At 38.6% G+C, this 16,326-nt stretch overlaps 1 protein-coding gene and 1 non-coding gene across 2 annotated transcripts; both read left to right on the top strand.

Moving 5' to 3' along the window:
• The first annotated feature begins 10,171 nt into the window (after window positions 1-10,171).
• Window positions 10,172-11,019, top strand: LOC110738718. Its single transcript, XM_021919126.1, has one exon. The coding sequence runs from the start codon at window positions 10,289-10,291 to the stop codon at window positions 10,817-10,819; it is 531 nt and encodes a 176-aa protein (XP_021774818.1). The 5' UTR covers window positions 10,172-10,288; the 3' UTR covers window positions 10,820-11,019.
• A 1,628-nt stretch (window positions 11,020-12,647) lies between these two features.
• TRNAQ-CUG lies at window positions 12,648-12,719 on the top strand. Its single transcript has one exon. It is a non-coding gene; the product is annotated as a tRNA-Gln (tRNA).
• The last annotated feature ends 3,607 nt before the right edge of the window (window positions 12,720-16,326 follow it).

Here is a 16,326-nt window from a genome sequence, read left to right on the forward strand (position 1 = left end):
GTAAACTTTCTTGAAAATTTGAAGTAGAGGCCGACTCTGACAGTCGGTCACTCTTCTTCTGTTCTAACAACAGACGAGCGTCTGTGTAGGTTTTCTTCGACCCATCCGCCTGAATGTGACGAACGGGTTTCCTATTTCCTGGAGTAGGAAAATGGTATTTTGTGAGATTAAGGGTAGATGGCTCCCACTTCCTTGATTTAGGATGAGGGGTTGCCTCTCGCCCCTGAACTGGCTTCCTCTTCCTGGAAGAGGAAAGTCTCTTGGCCGACTGCTCTTTGTCCAGAGCAGGCGTCTTTTTAGTGATTAATTCCTGAATTTCTCCCTTGAATTCTCTCATGAAGGTCATGAGTTCGTTCCTTATAATGGGAGCAGATCCGTCAGCCGGCTGCTGCCGAGCGGATTGCGCGCCTGTTGGCTCACTAACAGTTTGAAAATGTTCCCGTTCCCTTCTTTCGGTAGGACGGGTACTTCGGGCCCTTAGGGTCCCGTCTGGAGCTGTGTGAGCTTCAACTTCAAGTTCAGTGTCAGTATCATGGTCCGACTGGACTTGAGGATCGTCTAGGTGACGCCTCTCTTCAAAAGTCGGTACAAACGTGGATGCCATCTCAGAAGTACTCTCCCCACAGACGGCGCCAAAATGTTTCGGGGTTTTCTGATGTCCTGCGGGAGAGTTACAACACCGAGACTGGAACCGGACGCCTGTACCTGCAAAACAACGAAGACTCCTTGTGGTAGGAGCTCCGCCTCCGACGATCAAGTTAGTACCTGATTAAGGAGTAATAAATGCGGAAATAAATGTGATTAGGTCTCTCTAGGTGAGAGTGTTTAATGTGAGTAATCTCTGTTATTCGAGTTCTCTTTCGTGTGTTCCCCCTCTTAATGAGGATTAAGAGAGGTATTTATAACCTCGGGAAGCGTGCCAGTCTTAGGTTTAGGGTAAACCTTGGGCTGACTGGGCCTCATAACAGGATTGGGCCTTGGTGGCCGGGTTTTCCCATTTGGCATGGGTGAACACGTGGCGTGTCTCAATTGGTCCGTTGAGGACATATCTGTGACTGACACGTGGCAGGCTCCTATTGGCCCACATGGAGGACACATGGAGAAACCTGGTTGGTCCACTTGTCAGACGGCGATTGGTGGATAAAAATCCCCTAATCAGAAGGTTTCTGAAAAGAATTAATATAAAAAAAAAAAAAACTAATAGTAATATTCCTTTCGATCCCGTAAAAAAATTAAATTAAAAATACAACATTAATAACAACACAAAGTTTCATATGTGGATGGTCACACTGTGTAACCGGAGTTACTTATTCAGGGGTTACTCGATCGGTCAAGGGTTACTTAGCTATGGTTACTTGGTCAGGGGTTACTCAATCGGTCAAGGATTACTCAGTTAGTGTTTTGATGTGTATCAGTCAGTCACACGGTGTGGCTTGCCATATAAAAAAAAAGCGCTTTTTTCGGTGTAGTGTACGGCTGGCCACCATGTGGTCACTTGTCAAAGCAGAAAAAAAACCCTATAAAAAAAAACCTGCTGCCCTAATCCCCCAACCTCCCTTTTCCTTCTTCCTCCCTTTCCCCCTCCCCTAGCAGCAACCCACTCCCCCACCGGACCCGCTGCCCTAATCCCCCAACCTCCAACGACTATCTCCGCCGCTAGTTGACCCTCCCTTTCCCCTTATCCCCATTGTCAACCACCACATCCCTTTGTTTTTGCTTTTATTTACTCAAACATGCTCAAATCAAGTCCAAATCAATTGCAATTTGTTTCTAAATCACCCTAGCATCACATACATATATAATCAAAGCCAAATCAAGCATCAATTGCAAGCAAGATGCACAAAATTAAAATCCCCTAAATTAATTTTCTAGGGTTTTTTCAAAATCAAGGAGGTGGTTGTCGGTGATAAAGGGGAAAGGGAGGGTCATTCGGCGGTGGAGGTAGGTCGCTATAGGTGGGGGATTCAATTAGCGGGTCTGGTAGGGGAAGGGGTTGCTGCCAGGGAAGGGAGGAGGAAAGAGGAAGGGGAGAGGGTAGTAGCTTTTTTTAATATATAAATTAAAAGAAATGAAAGAAAATAAAAATCTAACTATGTTAATTAGAGGGTAATTAAGAAAATGGATTTCCTTTCGTAAATAAAAAAATTGAATATGGTGATTTTTTTTTTAACCGAAAAGCTTTTAAAAGTTTTTTTTTTTATTTTTTTATTTTATTTCGCAACAATGTATTTTTAAAAGATTTTTTCTAACAATTTTTTCTTTAAATTAATGGCCAACTTCTAAGGAACTACGGAAAATCGGCAATAACTTATTTGACCTCAGCTAATAGAGGGTCCATAGCCAATTAGCCATCCGAGTTACCGAAAGGCCATATTTGAAGGTCCATTATATCAAAGTCGTGAACACGTGATTCGTGAGCAACCATGAAGCCGCATGTTTATCAATTTATCACCAATTGACTTTTCTTAATGACTACCATTTATGTTGAGATTGTGTGCAACTGTCAACATAGTTTCATTAATCACTTAATTTCTACTTATACTCTTTCCCCAAAACCTCAAATAGAAGAATATTCAATATCGATAGTCGAAACTTTCTTTTTTAATGTACATCAATCAAAACAAGTACGAAAGCTATTAAGCATTGAATAATATTCCTTCTAGTTTCTTAAGCTATCTACACTTGAGTTCTTTATGTCAATAGGGTGGCTAACAAGTACATGTACGTGTCCAAACTAATCTTGTCTAAAAAGTTCTTTTGATTTGACCTTACATCTCAACTTTCGTTGTTAGAAATATTAATAAAGGAAAATATGTAAGCAAATATTTTTTGGGATATAAATCTTCGCACATTATTTTAAAAGTTTAAGAAAATATAATCAACATGAATGAGGGTGAATAGGTATTTTAACATTATAGAGGGTATAATTTTCCAAATACTAATAATAAGAGATATCTCAAACTTTTTAAAAGGTAAAAACTCAATTTATTTCATCAATTAATATTTATACTTTCTTTGTTCCAATTTCCAAAGTAGTTTTTGCACTTATCTAGATTGTTGTGCGACAGCGGAAGCAAAGGTCGAAAACAAACAAGAAAACAATAAAGAAATTCAATGCAAACAATAAGAACAACACCAAGAATTTACGTGGTTCACTATCGATGTGATAGCTACGTCCACGGGCACCGAGATCGAATGATTTCACTATAAACTGCAAAGATTACAAAGATGATTCTTGTATTTCTCAAGAACGGCTCTCACTCTGTCTCTCTTAACCCTTATACTAATATTAGGGAGGTTTTATATTAATCCCTAAAATAAAAGATACTTGGGCAAAAAGATAACATAAAAGATAACTTTAAATCGTAAAATCCGCGTCTCCGCATTTTTCCTTCTCCGCCCGGTCAGACCGGGCAAGGTCTGCCCGATCGGGCGCGAGAAGAAAACTCCATACGAATGCTTCAACGTATCCAACCCCCACCGCCCGGTCAGACCGGGCAAGGTCTGCCCGATCGGGCGAAGGCTCGCCCGGTCGGGCGAAGGCTCGCCCGGTCGGGCGCGAGAGCAGCTTCTTCAACGAATTTGCCAGGCACCTCTTCTTCTTCCGCCCGGTCAGACCGGGCAATGTCCGCCCGATCGGGCGGACAAAGCTACGAAGTACGAGTCACCTAATATACTTATCAACAATCTCCACCTTGACGAGAACTCGTAGTCAGCAAACGACCCCATCAAGACATAGTGAAAAAACATCTCAAGCCAAACCCGATGCAGGACTCATGCATAAGCCATACATCCCGATAAGTCTTCAACCAAGACCCATCACATACTCGTCTCCAAGTATAACAACTCATAATGCTCCACCTGCATCACAAGCCCCGGGCAAGCTCCACCTTAATGCCAACACACCTACACCAGGAGCTCCCCAACTTCGCCCCTCAGGGCCTACTACATCACGTAGTAATCAATATTTAGCAAGTCTAAGCAATGTTTAAACTTGCTAAACGGAACAGGCTTAGTGAAGAAATCAGCCGGGTTGTCAGCAGTCCCAATCTTCTTCACCTTAATCCTCTTGTCAGTACGTAAGAAATGATACCTGACATCAATGTGCTTCGTCCGATCATGGTGTACTTGATCTTTAGCTAAGCAAATCGCACTTAGACTATCACAATACACTGTAGCAAAATCCTGTGCAATACCCAGTTCACCTACTAGGCCTTTGAGCCAAATAGACTCCTTAGCTGCAGAAGTTAGAGCCATATACTCAGCTTCAGTAGTTGACAACGTAACTGATGACTGCAATGTAGACTTCCAACTAACCACAGAACCACCCAAAGTGAACACATAACCAGTCACAGATCTCCTGGTATCCACATCAGCTGCATAATCAGAATCACTGTACCCAGTGACCAAGCATTCCTTACCATTCCCGTACACAAGACCAATATCAGCTGTCCCTCTCAGGTAGCGAAAAATCCTTTTCACCCCTTGCCAGTGTTCCCTCCCAGGTCGAGCCATAAACCTGCTTACAACACTAACAGCATGCGCAATATCCGGCCTAGTACAGACCATAGCATACATCAAACAACCAACCGCGTTCGCATATGGAACTCTAGACATATAAGACAACTCCTCCTCTGATTGAGGTGACATAGACAAAGACAACTTACAACTAACAGTAGTTGGCGTACTTATAGGCTTCGATTTTTCCATCCCAAAACGAGACAAAATCTTTTCAATGTAGCTTTTCTGAGTCAAGAAAAGCTTACCTCTAGCCCGATCCCTGTAGATCTCCATACCCAAAATCTTCCTAGCTGCACCCAAGTCTTTCATGTCAAACTCCGAGTTAAGCATCTCCTTTAATCTAGCAATATCAGATTTATTCTTTGTGGCAACCAACATGTCATCAACATATAACAAAAGATAAATCATGGAACCATTATCCAGCTTACTATGATACACACAGCAATCATATGAATTCCTGTCAAAACCTTGTGAAACCATAAAAGAATCAAACCTTTTGTACCACTGTCGGGGGGATTGCTTAAGTCCATACAATGACTTTAGCAATCTGCAGGCATAGTGTTCCTTTCCAGGAGCTTCGAATCCTTCGGGCTGCTTCATCAGAATCTCCTCCTCCAAATCGCCATGAAGGAAGGCCGTTTTAACATCCAACTGCTCCAGCTCAAGATCAAAATGTGCTACAATTGACAATAACACACGGATAGAAGTATGTCGAACCACAGGTGAGAATATCTCAACAAAGTCAACCCCTTCTACCTGACTGAACCCCTTAGCAACTAGCCTAGCCTTAAAACGTATTTGCTCAGTTTCCGACAACCCTTCTTTCTTCTTGTAAATCCATTTACAACCCACAAGCTTCCTCCCTTCCGGTACCTTTACCAGTTCCCACACTCTGTTCTTGTAAAGGGACTGCATCTCTTCACCCATTGCGGCAAGCCATTGCGCAGACTCACTACAACTAATTGCTTGTTTATATGTGGCAGGTTCAAATGACTCTACATCATCAGCTACACTCAATGCATAACCTGTCATCGCATCAACACAGCAATTTCTTCCCTCCATCTCTTCAATCAATCTAACAGGCTTCTTGATAACTCGTTTAGGCATCTCAAGAATGGTGTCAGGTTGACTAGATGACCCCTGATTAGATTGCTCCACCTCATCCCCAGAGTTAGAATGAGTAGGAGTAATCTCAGGTTCAGGAGTACCCGGCACTGGAACATCAGCATCATCATCAATATATTGTACCCGAGGTAAATCAGCAATGGTAGACTGATGTACCTCAAGTACCCCATCTGTCTGTAATAAATTGTCTCCTTCCCTTCTCAAATCTGAAATCTCTGCATTTTTAATTGAATACATGGTGTTTTCATCGAAAGTAACATCCCTACTAAGAATGACCCGACCCTCCGAAGGTGAAAAAATTCTAAACCCCTTCACACCATCCCCGTACCCAACAAAACACCCCTTCTTGGCTCGTGGATCCAGCTTACCCTCAATAACATGATAATAAGCAACACAACCAAAAATCTTCAAATTCGAAAAATTAGGCAACTTACCACTCCAGATCTCAAACGGAATCTTGGAATCAATTCCAGAATGAGGACCCCTATTAATGACATAACAAGCTGTTAACACAGCTTCACTCCAGTACCTCCTCCCAAGCCCTGCATTGGAGAGCATGCATCGGACTCTCTCTAGCAGTGTCTGATTAACCCGTTCTGCTACACCGTTCTGCTGTGGTGTCTTCCTGACAGTATGATGCCGACCTATACCCTCATCTGCACAGAACTGATTAAACTCGTCTTTGCAAAACTCTAGCCCATTGTCCGTTCGTAGCTTCTTGATCTTCCTTCCTTGTCGATTTTCCACCAAAGCTTTCCATTGCTTGAAAACTTTGAAGGCCTCATCCTTTGACTTAAGCAACCTAAGCCATGTGTATCGGGACTTGTCATCAACAAATGACACAAAATAGTGGTAACCTCCCATACCTTCAACTCTAGATGGACCCCAGCAATCTGAATGGATGTAATCGAGCACTGCATCAGTAATGTGAGCACCCTTGCTGAACTTTGACCTGTGTTTCTTACCAAACACACAATGCTCACAAAATTCAAGGTTGGCAACCTTGACCCCGGATAGAAGACCCCTCTTGGACAATAGCTGCATCCCCTTCTCCCCCATATGACCAAGCCTCATGTGCCAAATCTTAGTCATCTCCTGGTGAGATACAGATGCGCAAACCGCAGAACTAGGCAGTGTAACACCCTCAAAAACATAGAGGGTGTTCCTTTTGATACCCTTAAGTACCAACTCAGAACCTCTGAAAATACACAACTCCCCATCTGAAAACACACCATTGTACCCCAATTCATCCAGGGTACCCAATGAAATCAGATTCTTTCCTAAAGCAGGAACATGCCGTACATTAGTCAAAGTTAACCTCCGCCCATCAACAGTCCTCAACCTCATGGAACCAATACCTGTGACCTTACATGGAGCATTGTTACCGACTATAACCATACCCCCATTGCGAGGTTCATATGTATCAAACCAATCTCGACGTGGACACATATGGAACGAACACCCCGAATCTAGAACCCAGTTATCAGATAAATCATCAGACCTAGCAGAACTGACTAATGCTAAATCTTCCTCTGAATTATAGCTCTCATTCGGTTTCTCTTCAACTACAGCAGCCTGGGACTTGTTTTTCCTCACCGGACAATTATTCCTAAAGTGACCCGGTTCTTTACAGTAATAACATGTTTTAGTAGTAGTTTTACTAGATCCATCCTTGCCGTTTCCAGCACCCGACCCAGCATTGTTCCCCTTGTTAAACCCCTTATTCTTTTTAGACTTTCCGGACTTAACAAATAACCCACTACCATTATCCCCATTATCACTCGTAGCTTTCATTCTGAGTTCCCTAGTATGAAGTGCTGCCTTCACTTCTTCTAAGGTTATAGAATCCTTACCAACAACAAAAGACTCTACAAAATTCTCAAAGCTAGACGGTAGAGATACAAGTAAAATCAACGCAGCATCCTCATCATCAATTTTAACATCTAAATTACGTAAATCAAGCAAAATAGAGTTAAGTTTTTCTAGATGTTCCCGTAAGGAAGTACCTGACTGCATCCGGAGGCTAAACAACCGCTGTTTCAGTAATAATTTGTTGGTCAACGACTTAGTCATATACAATGACTCCAGCTTCAGCCACAATCCAGCCGCCGTTTCCTGATCAGCAACCTCCGTGATGATTTGATCATCAAGACTAAGTAATATGGTAGAGTGTGCCTTCTCTTCCATAACTTCTAACTGCGAGTCAGTCGGTCCGTCTCCTGACTCCGAAGTAGTACTCTTTGGAGCCAACGGACGCCATATCTGCTGTTGTTTTAACAGAGCCTTCATCTTAATTTGCCATAGCCCGAAACTATTTTTCCCGGTAAACTTCTCAATTCTTATTGTTGAATCTCCTGCCATTGTTATCTTCAAGAAACTCTCCAAGGATTGAACCTGAGCTCTTGATACCAATTGTTGTGCGACAGCGGAAGCAAAGGTCGAAAACAAACAAGAAAACAATAAAGAAATTCAATGCAAACAATAAGAACAACACCAAGAATTTACGTGGTTCACTATCGATGTGATAGCTACGTCCACGGGCACCGAGATCGAATGATTTCACTATAAACTGCAAAGATTACAAAGATGATTCTTGTATTTCTCAAGAACGGCTCTCACTCTGTCTCTCTTAACCCTTATACTAATATTAGGGAGGTTTTATATTAATCCCTAAAATAAAAGATACTTGGGCAAAAAGATAACATAAAAGATAACTTTAAATCGTAAAATCCGCGTCTCCGCATTTTTCCTTCTCCGCCCGGTCAGACCGGGCAAGGTCTGCCCGATCGGGCGCGAGAAGAAAACTCCATACGAATGCTTCAACGTATCCAACCCCCACCGCCCGGTCAGACCGGGCAAGTTCTGCCCGATCGGGCGAAGGCTCGCCCGGTCGGGCGAAGGCTCGCCCGGTCGGGCGCGAGAGCAGCTTCTTCAACGAATTTGCCAGGCACCTCTTCTTCTTCCGCCCGGTCAGACCGGGCAATGTCCGCCCGATCGGGCGGACAAAGCTACGAAGTACGAGTCACCTAATATACTTATCAACATAGATACATAATTTTAGATGATAAACCGTTGTTTGGTCATCAATTATTAGAAAAAGATGCATGTTACGCTAGAGGTGTCCGTTCGGTTTTCGATTTGGATTTTGTCCAAATCCGATGCAATCCGAAATATAATTCGGTTTTCAATTTTCTAATCCCATCCAATCCGAATTTCTCTCTCAATCCAATCCGAAACAAATTTCGGTTATTTGGATCCGATCCAAAAATCCGAATTATAATATATTATTTTTTAGCGCCTAATACGATTATAGAAATTAAGCTTTAATATAAATACAAGTCTTCAAAATTATGATTAAAATAAATAGTTCAACATCAAGTCATTAATTAATTTAATACAATGTCTCCCTAATTAATTTTATGTAGTAGTAAGTATTTGAGCTAAACTTTGAAAAACAAAGAAATCCATATTTGTACAAGCTTAATTTTACAATTCGGTTTTCGGTTTGGATTGAATCCGATTAGGGTCAATCACATCCAATCCGAAAATCCGAATTTTAAAAAAATCTCAATTTGATCCGATCCAATTTACGGATTCGATCCGAATTGATGATTCGGTTTGGATTGGATTTCAATTTTAATCCAAATTATGGTCACCCCTAAATTAGGCAACTTAATAAACAAATTTTAAGAGTTCATCAAAGCCAAAGCCAGCCTCGAAAGTCCAGTTTGGCTTGAGAAGCCCAGCACAATGTGATTTGGGCACATGATTAAATGTGCACAAAAGAAAAGTATAGATTTTGTAGCTTTCTTTTCACTCGAATTCAACTTAGTAATCAACTTGAAAAAAAAAATGTGGGAAAACATTACTATTGATTTTGTAGCTTTCTTTTCACTCGAATTCAACTTAGTAATCTAGTGAATAAATTGAATTTTAGAGGATGGATTTAGTATATTGGGATTAAAAAAAAAAAAAAAAAAGTCCAAGTATAGTCAATTTTTATTCGGGTTGATTTCGATTCAATTTAATCAGGAGCATGTGAGATCTAGTTTTAACTTTTCAGATTAGGTACATTTCAAGTTATAGGTTAATTCCAGGCTATCATTTAATAATCAAAATCAGATCCTAAATCCTATCATTCGGTTTGAGTATATTTTATTGGATCAGGTTCTCTATAAAACCCGATACGATAATACCCAAATCGGCCAAATGGACCATAATCAGTTTCTCATGTTCCAAGTTATATATATATATATATATATATATATATATATATATATATATATATATATATATATATATATATATATATATATATATATTTGTAAACATGTTCGAAGTCTCAATTAATTACGCAAAACATAAACTTTGCCAGCCAAAAACAGTAAATAAGAAAAGAAAAAACCCAATATAATAGCCGTTACCTTTAAACGTACCCCTCTTAACAACGGTCACATTTCAATTTCACCCACTACAATTTTAATATGACCGTTGCCACTCTCTTCCTATATATCACCCCCTCTCTCAATTCCACCCAAATCATCTCAATTCTCCCTTATTTCTCTCTTCATCAACTCAAAAATTCTCAAATCACATTCAAAATTACCAAAATTCATCAACAACCCAGAAAAAATTCCCTCAAATGGGTCTCCAAATCACTGAATCACAAACTCACACACACAAAATCTTCCTAATATGCAATTACATCTTGTTAGGAGCAGCCTCTAGTTGCATATTCCTAACATTATCACTCCGATTATTCCCTTCAATAATCGGATTCCTCTTCATTCTCCTTCACATCCTCACAATTGGCGGTGCCGTTTCGGGTTGTGCTGCATCTTCCGCCGGTTCCCACAAATGGTACGCCTTCCATATGGTCTCCACAGTCTTAACAGCCATATTTCAGGGGTCTGTTGCAGTGTTGATCTTCACCACCACAGATAACTTTCTATCGGCTATGAAATCGTATGTACGATTCGAAGATGCGGCTGTTATACTGAAATTGGCGGGTGGGCTGTGTGTTGTTATGTTTTTTCTCGAGTGGGTTGTTATGAGCTTGGCGTTTATGCTGAGGTACCATGCGTTTGTTGATGGAACCGGCCGAGGCGGGAATGGGAATGGGAATGGAAAAGAGGAGGATTTGAAGAATTGGCCTTGGCCATTCCAAGTTTAAGGGAAGATTTGAGTTGTGTTGAGTTTCTTTGATTATCAATGGGGTTTGAGTTATTAATTTGTTTTGGTTTCTTATGTTATATATAGTACTTCTTATGTAGTTTGTAATATGAAACTATGAAAGTATCATTTGTTCATTCTTTTGTTTAATCCTGATTTGGATTATTATTAATGAAATTGGTTTGTTCGTTGTTCGATTAATCGATGGTCTTAACATTTTTAATTTGTTTGTTGATTGGTATCTTATTTTAATCCGAGTTAATGAGTTTGTTTATGATGTTCCTTCAATTATCTAAGTTAGTTAGCAAATAAAAAAAATCCAAAAGATGGAACTTTATTTTATGGACAATGGACTCCTATATTATATGGATACTGGATAGGATAACATTATTATATTAATTTTAAGTTTTAATCCAAGTAATTAAGTTTGTTCATGACAATTTTTTATTTACTCTGATCTCGCTCAATTAAAATTTGGTGAAAAAAATCTATATTATAATTGTAGAGTCATTTAACGAGAGCCCACCAAATCCCCAATCCTTAACTCACATGCATTTGATATATATATATATATTTTAATATAAAGGAAAAAATAACTACTAATCCCACTACTTTATTTTATTTTAATTTTTTATCATTTAAAAAAAAAAAAACCCAATATCATGTCATTTTTTTTTTTGGTACGTAGTTTAACATATCAAAAAAAAAAAAAAAAAATACTCTAAATCCCCGATCCTTCAATTATAGTACTCTAAATCCCAACCCTTCAATTATATGCATTTTTTTAGGGACTACCCTCCAAACATTTTCCATTTCTTTAATCATCAAAACCAAAAAGAAAATGTACAACACGTTTTTGTGCAATTGTCCTCAGCGAATAACTACTTGCAACAGAACAAAGTATGTAACTTCTACAGCAAGACGCTAACCCATATGACACTAACTGAGTAACACGAGTAACCCCTATAACACTGAATGAGTAACCTCTATAACTTTGAAAAAGTACCCCATAATAGCATTGTGTGGCCACCGACATAAAATAGTAAGACCCTGTTTTTTGAGCTTCTAAGTTTTGCTTAGAATATCACATTTCAGCATAGCACATCAGGTGTCAGCACATTATTAATACGATTATTAGTAATACTCAGTACAATAGAAATTATGTACCTCCTACAGCAAGACGCTAACCCATATAACACGAACTGAGTAACACAAGTAACCCCTATTACATTGAACAGGTAACCTCTATAACGTTGAAAAAGTAAATCCCATAATAGCATTGTGTGGCCACCGACATAAAAGAGTAAGACCCTGTTTTTTGAGCTTCTAAGCTTTGCTTAGAATATCATATTTCAGCATAGCACATCAGGTGTCAGCACATTATTAATACGATTATTATTAATACTCAGTACAACAGAGCTAATTAGGGTTCAACAGAAACGACGTCCAAAACCGACCATTACAACTGAAGTCTAAATTACAACATCAAAATCAACTTTCCACATTTTAAATACATTTTTTCTTATATATCCCGTGCATTTTACACGGGTACACTCTAGTTACAGTAAAACACGAGGTATACATACTATGAATTTCCGATGTTTCAGGTAAAAAGGTGGAAAATAATCTGGCACTAATAGGGAAAAAAAAAATCAATGAATGTCGATTTACAACAGGATTAAAATTGATGCATTTTTGTTTCAATAATATGTTGTACAATACCAGATTCATTAGGCAGGGTTGATTAAGCGAAACGATGAACAAACTAAGCTGTTAGAATTATTTGAATAAAAATAAATATATAAAGAATGAATTTGTAGTAACAATGTGGTCCTATGGTCTAGTGGTCAGGACATTGGACTCTGAATCCAGTAACCCGAGTTCAAATCTCGGTAGGACCTTTTTTTTTTTTTTTTTTTTTTGGGGTTTTTAGGATTTTCATTTTGATGCCAAACTATGCTCGTATGACTGAGATTGATTTTGATTTTTGAATGCTTAATACGAGTAAATCTGTTGTGAATTCTTTCAATGATACTTCGTACATAAGTGATAAGTAATTTGGGTACCAAATGTAAGGAAGGAAAGTCACTAGATCAATTTTACAAATCACGCATAAACAAACCCAGATCAACCCCTTATATCTCGAATTTAGATAAGTAAAAAAATAAAAATAAAATAAAATAAAATGTTGATATTACAAACTTATATATATATTAAAAAATATGAATTGAGATGAATTAACAAGATCCCACATGAATATTAATGAAGTTAAATGAATACGATATAATGTATAGTGCAATATTCCAAATGTTGCAACTATAACAGAACGGGATAATTACTAACTGAAAATATTGAGCCGGAGCATTGCCAGACATAAAAACTAGCCACGCATAGTAATGAGTCTTAAGGATGACAATTTAATCCGAGCTCGATTTGAATCCGATCCAATCCAAAGAAAAAAAAACGATCTGAATCCGTTTAAAATTAGTCTGAATCCGATAAAATAGATCCGAATAGGAGGCAGATCGGACTTGGACCCTACGCATAATCCGACCCGAGTCCGAGAGTATGAGCATATGCTTTATAACTTGGGACAATTGCTTGTTAAGCTAATTTTATAGCAAAATTTTGTTATGCAATTTAGTTTAGAAATTTAAAAATGTTATGTTTATACTTTACTCTGGACTTGGTATGATCGTATGACAATACAAACAATTATAGATATATCACACATTACAAAAAAAATATTCGGATCATTTCAGAGGTCCGAATAAACGAATCAAATTCAGATTTGAAAATTATGAGTCGGATTGGATTTGGATCTGAGTTCAGGGTTTGTTTATTGAACGGATCGAATTTAGATTTAGCCGCATCCGACCCGAAAATCCAAATCCGATCCATTGTCATTTCTAAGTATTCTCAAACTATGATCTACGGGCCCATATTTAATAAGGGTCCAACATCGTATACCCGCTCCTACGCTTGTGAATCCGATCCAAGGTTGTAGTGGACCCAACATTGAAATGTATAGTGCAATATTCCAAATGTTGCAACTATAACAGAACGGGATAATTACTAACTGAAAATATTGAGCCGGAGCATTGCCAGACATAAAAACTAGCCACGCATAGTAATGAGTCTTAAGGATGACAATTTAATCCGAGCTCGATTTGAATCCGATCCAATCCAAAGAAAAAAAAAACGATATGAATCCGTTTAAAATTAGTCTGAATCCGATAAAATAGATCCGAATAGGAGGCAGATCGGACTTGGACCCTACGCATAATCCGACCCGAGTCCGAGAGTATGAGCATATGCTTTATAACTTGGGACAATTGCTTGTTAAGCTAATTTTATAGCAAAATTTTGTTATGCAATTTAGTTTAGAAATTTAAAAATGTTATGTTTATACTTTACTCTGGACTTGGTATGATCGTATGACAATACAAACAATTATAGATATATCACACATTACAAAAAAAATATTCGGATCATTTCAGAGGTCCGAATAAACGAATCAAATTCGGATTTGAAAATTATGAGTCGGATTGGATTTGGATCTGAGTTCAGGGTTTGTTTATTGAACGGATCGAATTTAGATTTAGCCGCATCCGACCCGAAAATCCAAATCCGATCCATTGTCATTTCTAAGTATTCTCAAACTATGATCTACGGGCCCATATTTAATAAGGGTCCAACATCGTATACCCGCTCCTACGCTTGTGAATCCGATCCAAGGTTGTAGTGGACCCAACATTGAAATTTAGTTGGACATTTTGGTGATGACAATGGAACAAGAAGTCCTTTGTCGTTGGTCTTTTATTTTTCTGGTAAGTCCATGTGACAACATGTGTATCAAGATAACAAAGCACACAGAGATTTCACATCCACTTAGATTTGTTTGCATTAGGTTATAATTAGATCAAGTGATTTCAAGTAGAGTCCAGTTTGTGGGGGTTTATTCAAGTTTAGTTATTTAATTATAGTGTATTACAAGAATATTGTGCAGAACAAACTCACGTGATTTTGCTCTATTAATAGGCCCGTGCGCGATCCGATTTTATATTCTTCTTCAATTCTTATTCTTCTTCTTTATCTATATTGCTTTCTTCTGCAAACCTTCAACCATGAAAGGAGTCTCTCAACAATGGCCACGACCTTCTCAAATTTCTATTCTTTGTAAAGAACTTATATGACTTGTACTAATTTTCTGCACTGATGTTCCCAAACAGAAGTTCGGCTGCTTTATTGGTAATATGAAGCAGAATATACCATGAGTCATCCCATACATATAGCTGCTTTTTACAAGAATAGTCCATTAAAAAGCATTCATACAACTTGAAATGCATTATGTGCATTAAAACTTCATTATCAGATCAAGCTTGTTAGAGTAGTGTCGGAGTAACATATTTGTTGAATATTTTGGGCAATAAGAGCTTGTTGCCCATGCTCCTCTTGCTTGATCTTCCTTGTTTCTTCTAAGATGAACATAGATCGGGCCTTATTGAAATTTGGTGTAGGCTCGGTTTGGGAAATCAAGGCAGCAACCGTGTCATATTTTCCCTCCGGAAGACCCACAATCAATTGAAGGACCATCTTCCTATCAGAGACCGGGTTATCCACGTTGCTTAATTGATCGGCAAGGAGTTTAAGATGCATACAATACTCGGACATATTAGCAAAATTTTCTAGCTTTGCAGTGCTAAATTGCTCCTCCAAATACACTGCTCTAGTGTGTTTATTATCATGAAAAATGTCATTGAGATGGTTCCACAAATCTTGTGCCGTAGCACCCGATTTTATGATGGTGTGGACAAGGTCCTTGGATATTGTGCCATAAATCCAATTTTTCACAATTGCATCCAACCGCTTCCATGTTGCATCATCAATGTTCGACGGACGAGATACCTTATCATCAATATGATCGATCACATTGTAGGCGCATGCTTGAATCTGGAACAATTCTGACCACGTAGCATAGTGGGCTTCTTCCTGATCGAGGGTAACATGCATAAGGTTTTTGATGTTTGTTGCGGCATAGGCCGGGCGGAAATTGTTGGAGTTGGGAGGAGAAGGAGGGGGAGGGGTGTCATCATCACCTGCCATTGAAGGAGGAGGAGCAGAGGCTGTGAACGACTGAGAAGGAGGTGGTGGACGGCTAGAAGGGTTCTAGGATCGTTAGGGTTTTTTTTTTTTTTTTTTTTTTTTGAGAGAAAAGAAAAGAGAGAGAAACCCTATGAGGAATCTGATACCATGTAGAATAGTGTAATTCTCCTTGATTGGAGTATTCTCATTAATCAATATATATAGGTATTTACAAACCTAAATATGAGAAACCTAATTACACAAGATATATCATTTACAGAATATTAACAAGATAATATTAACCTATTATCTAACAATACTCCCTCTATTTTTTTTAATATTTGTCAAGTATTAGATTTATTTTGTTTGATAATAAGTTATATTAGTTAGGTATTATATTTATTTTGTTTGAGAATAGATTAT

The sequence above is a fragment of the Chenopodium quinoa genome, unplaced genomic scaffold (genome assembly GCF_001683475.1).
Source record: "Chenopodium quinoa cultivar QQ74 unplaced genomic scaffold, ASM168347v1, whole genome shotgun sequence".
Classification (NCBI taxonomy): Eukaryota; Viridiplantae; Streptophyta; class Magnoliopsida; order Caryophyllales; family Amaranthaceae; genus Chenopodium; species Chenopodium quinoa.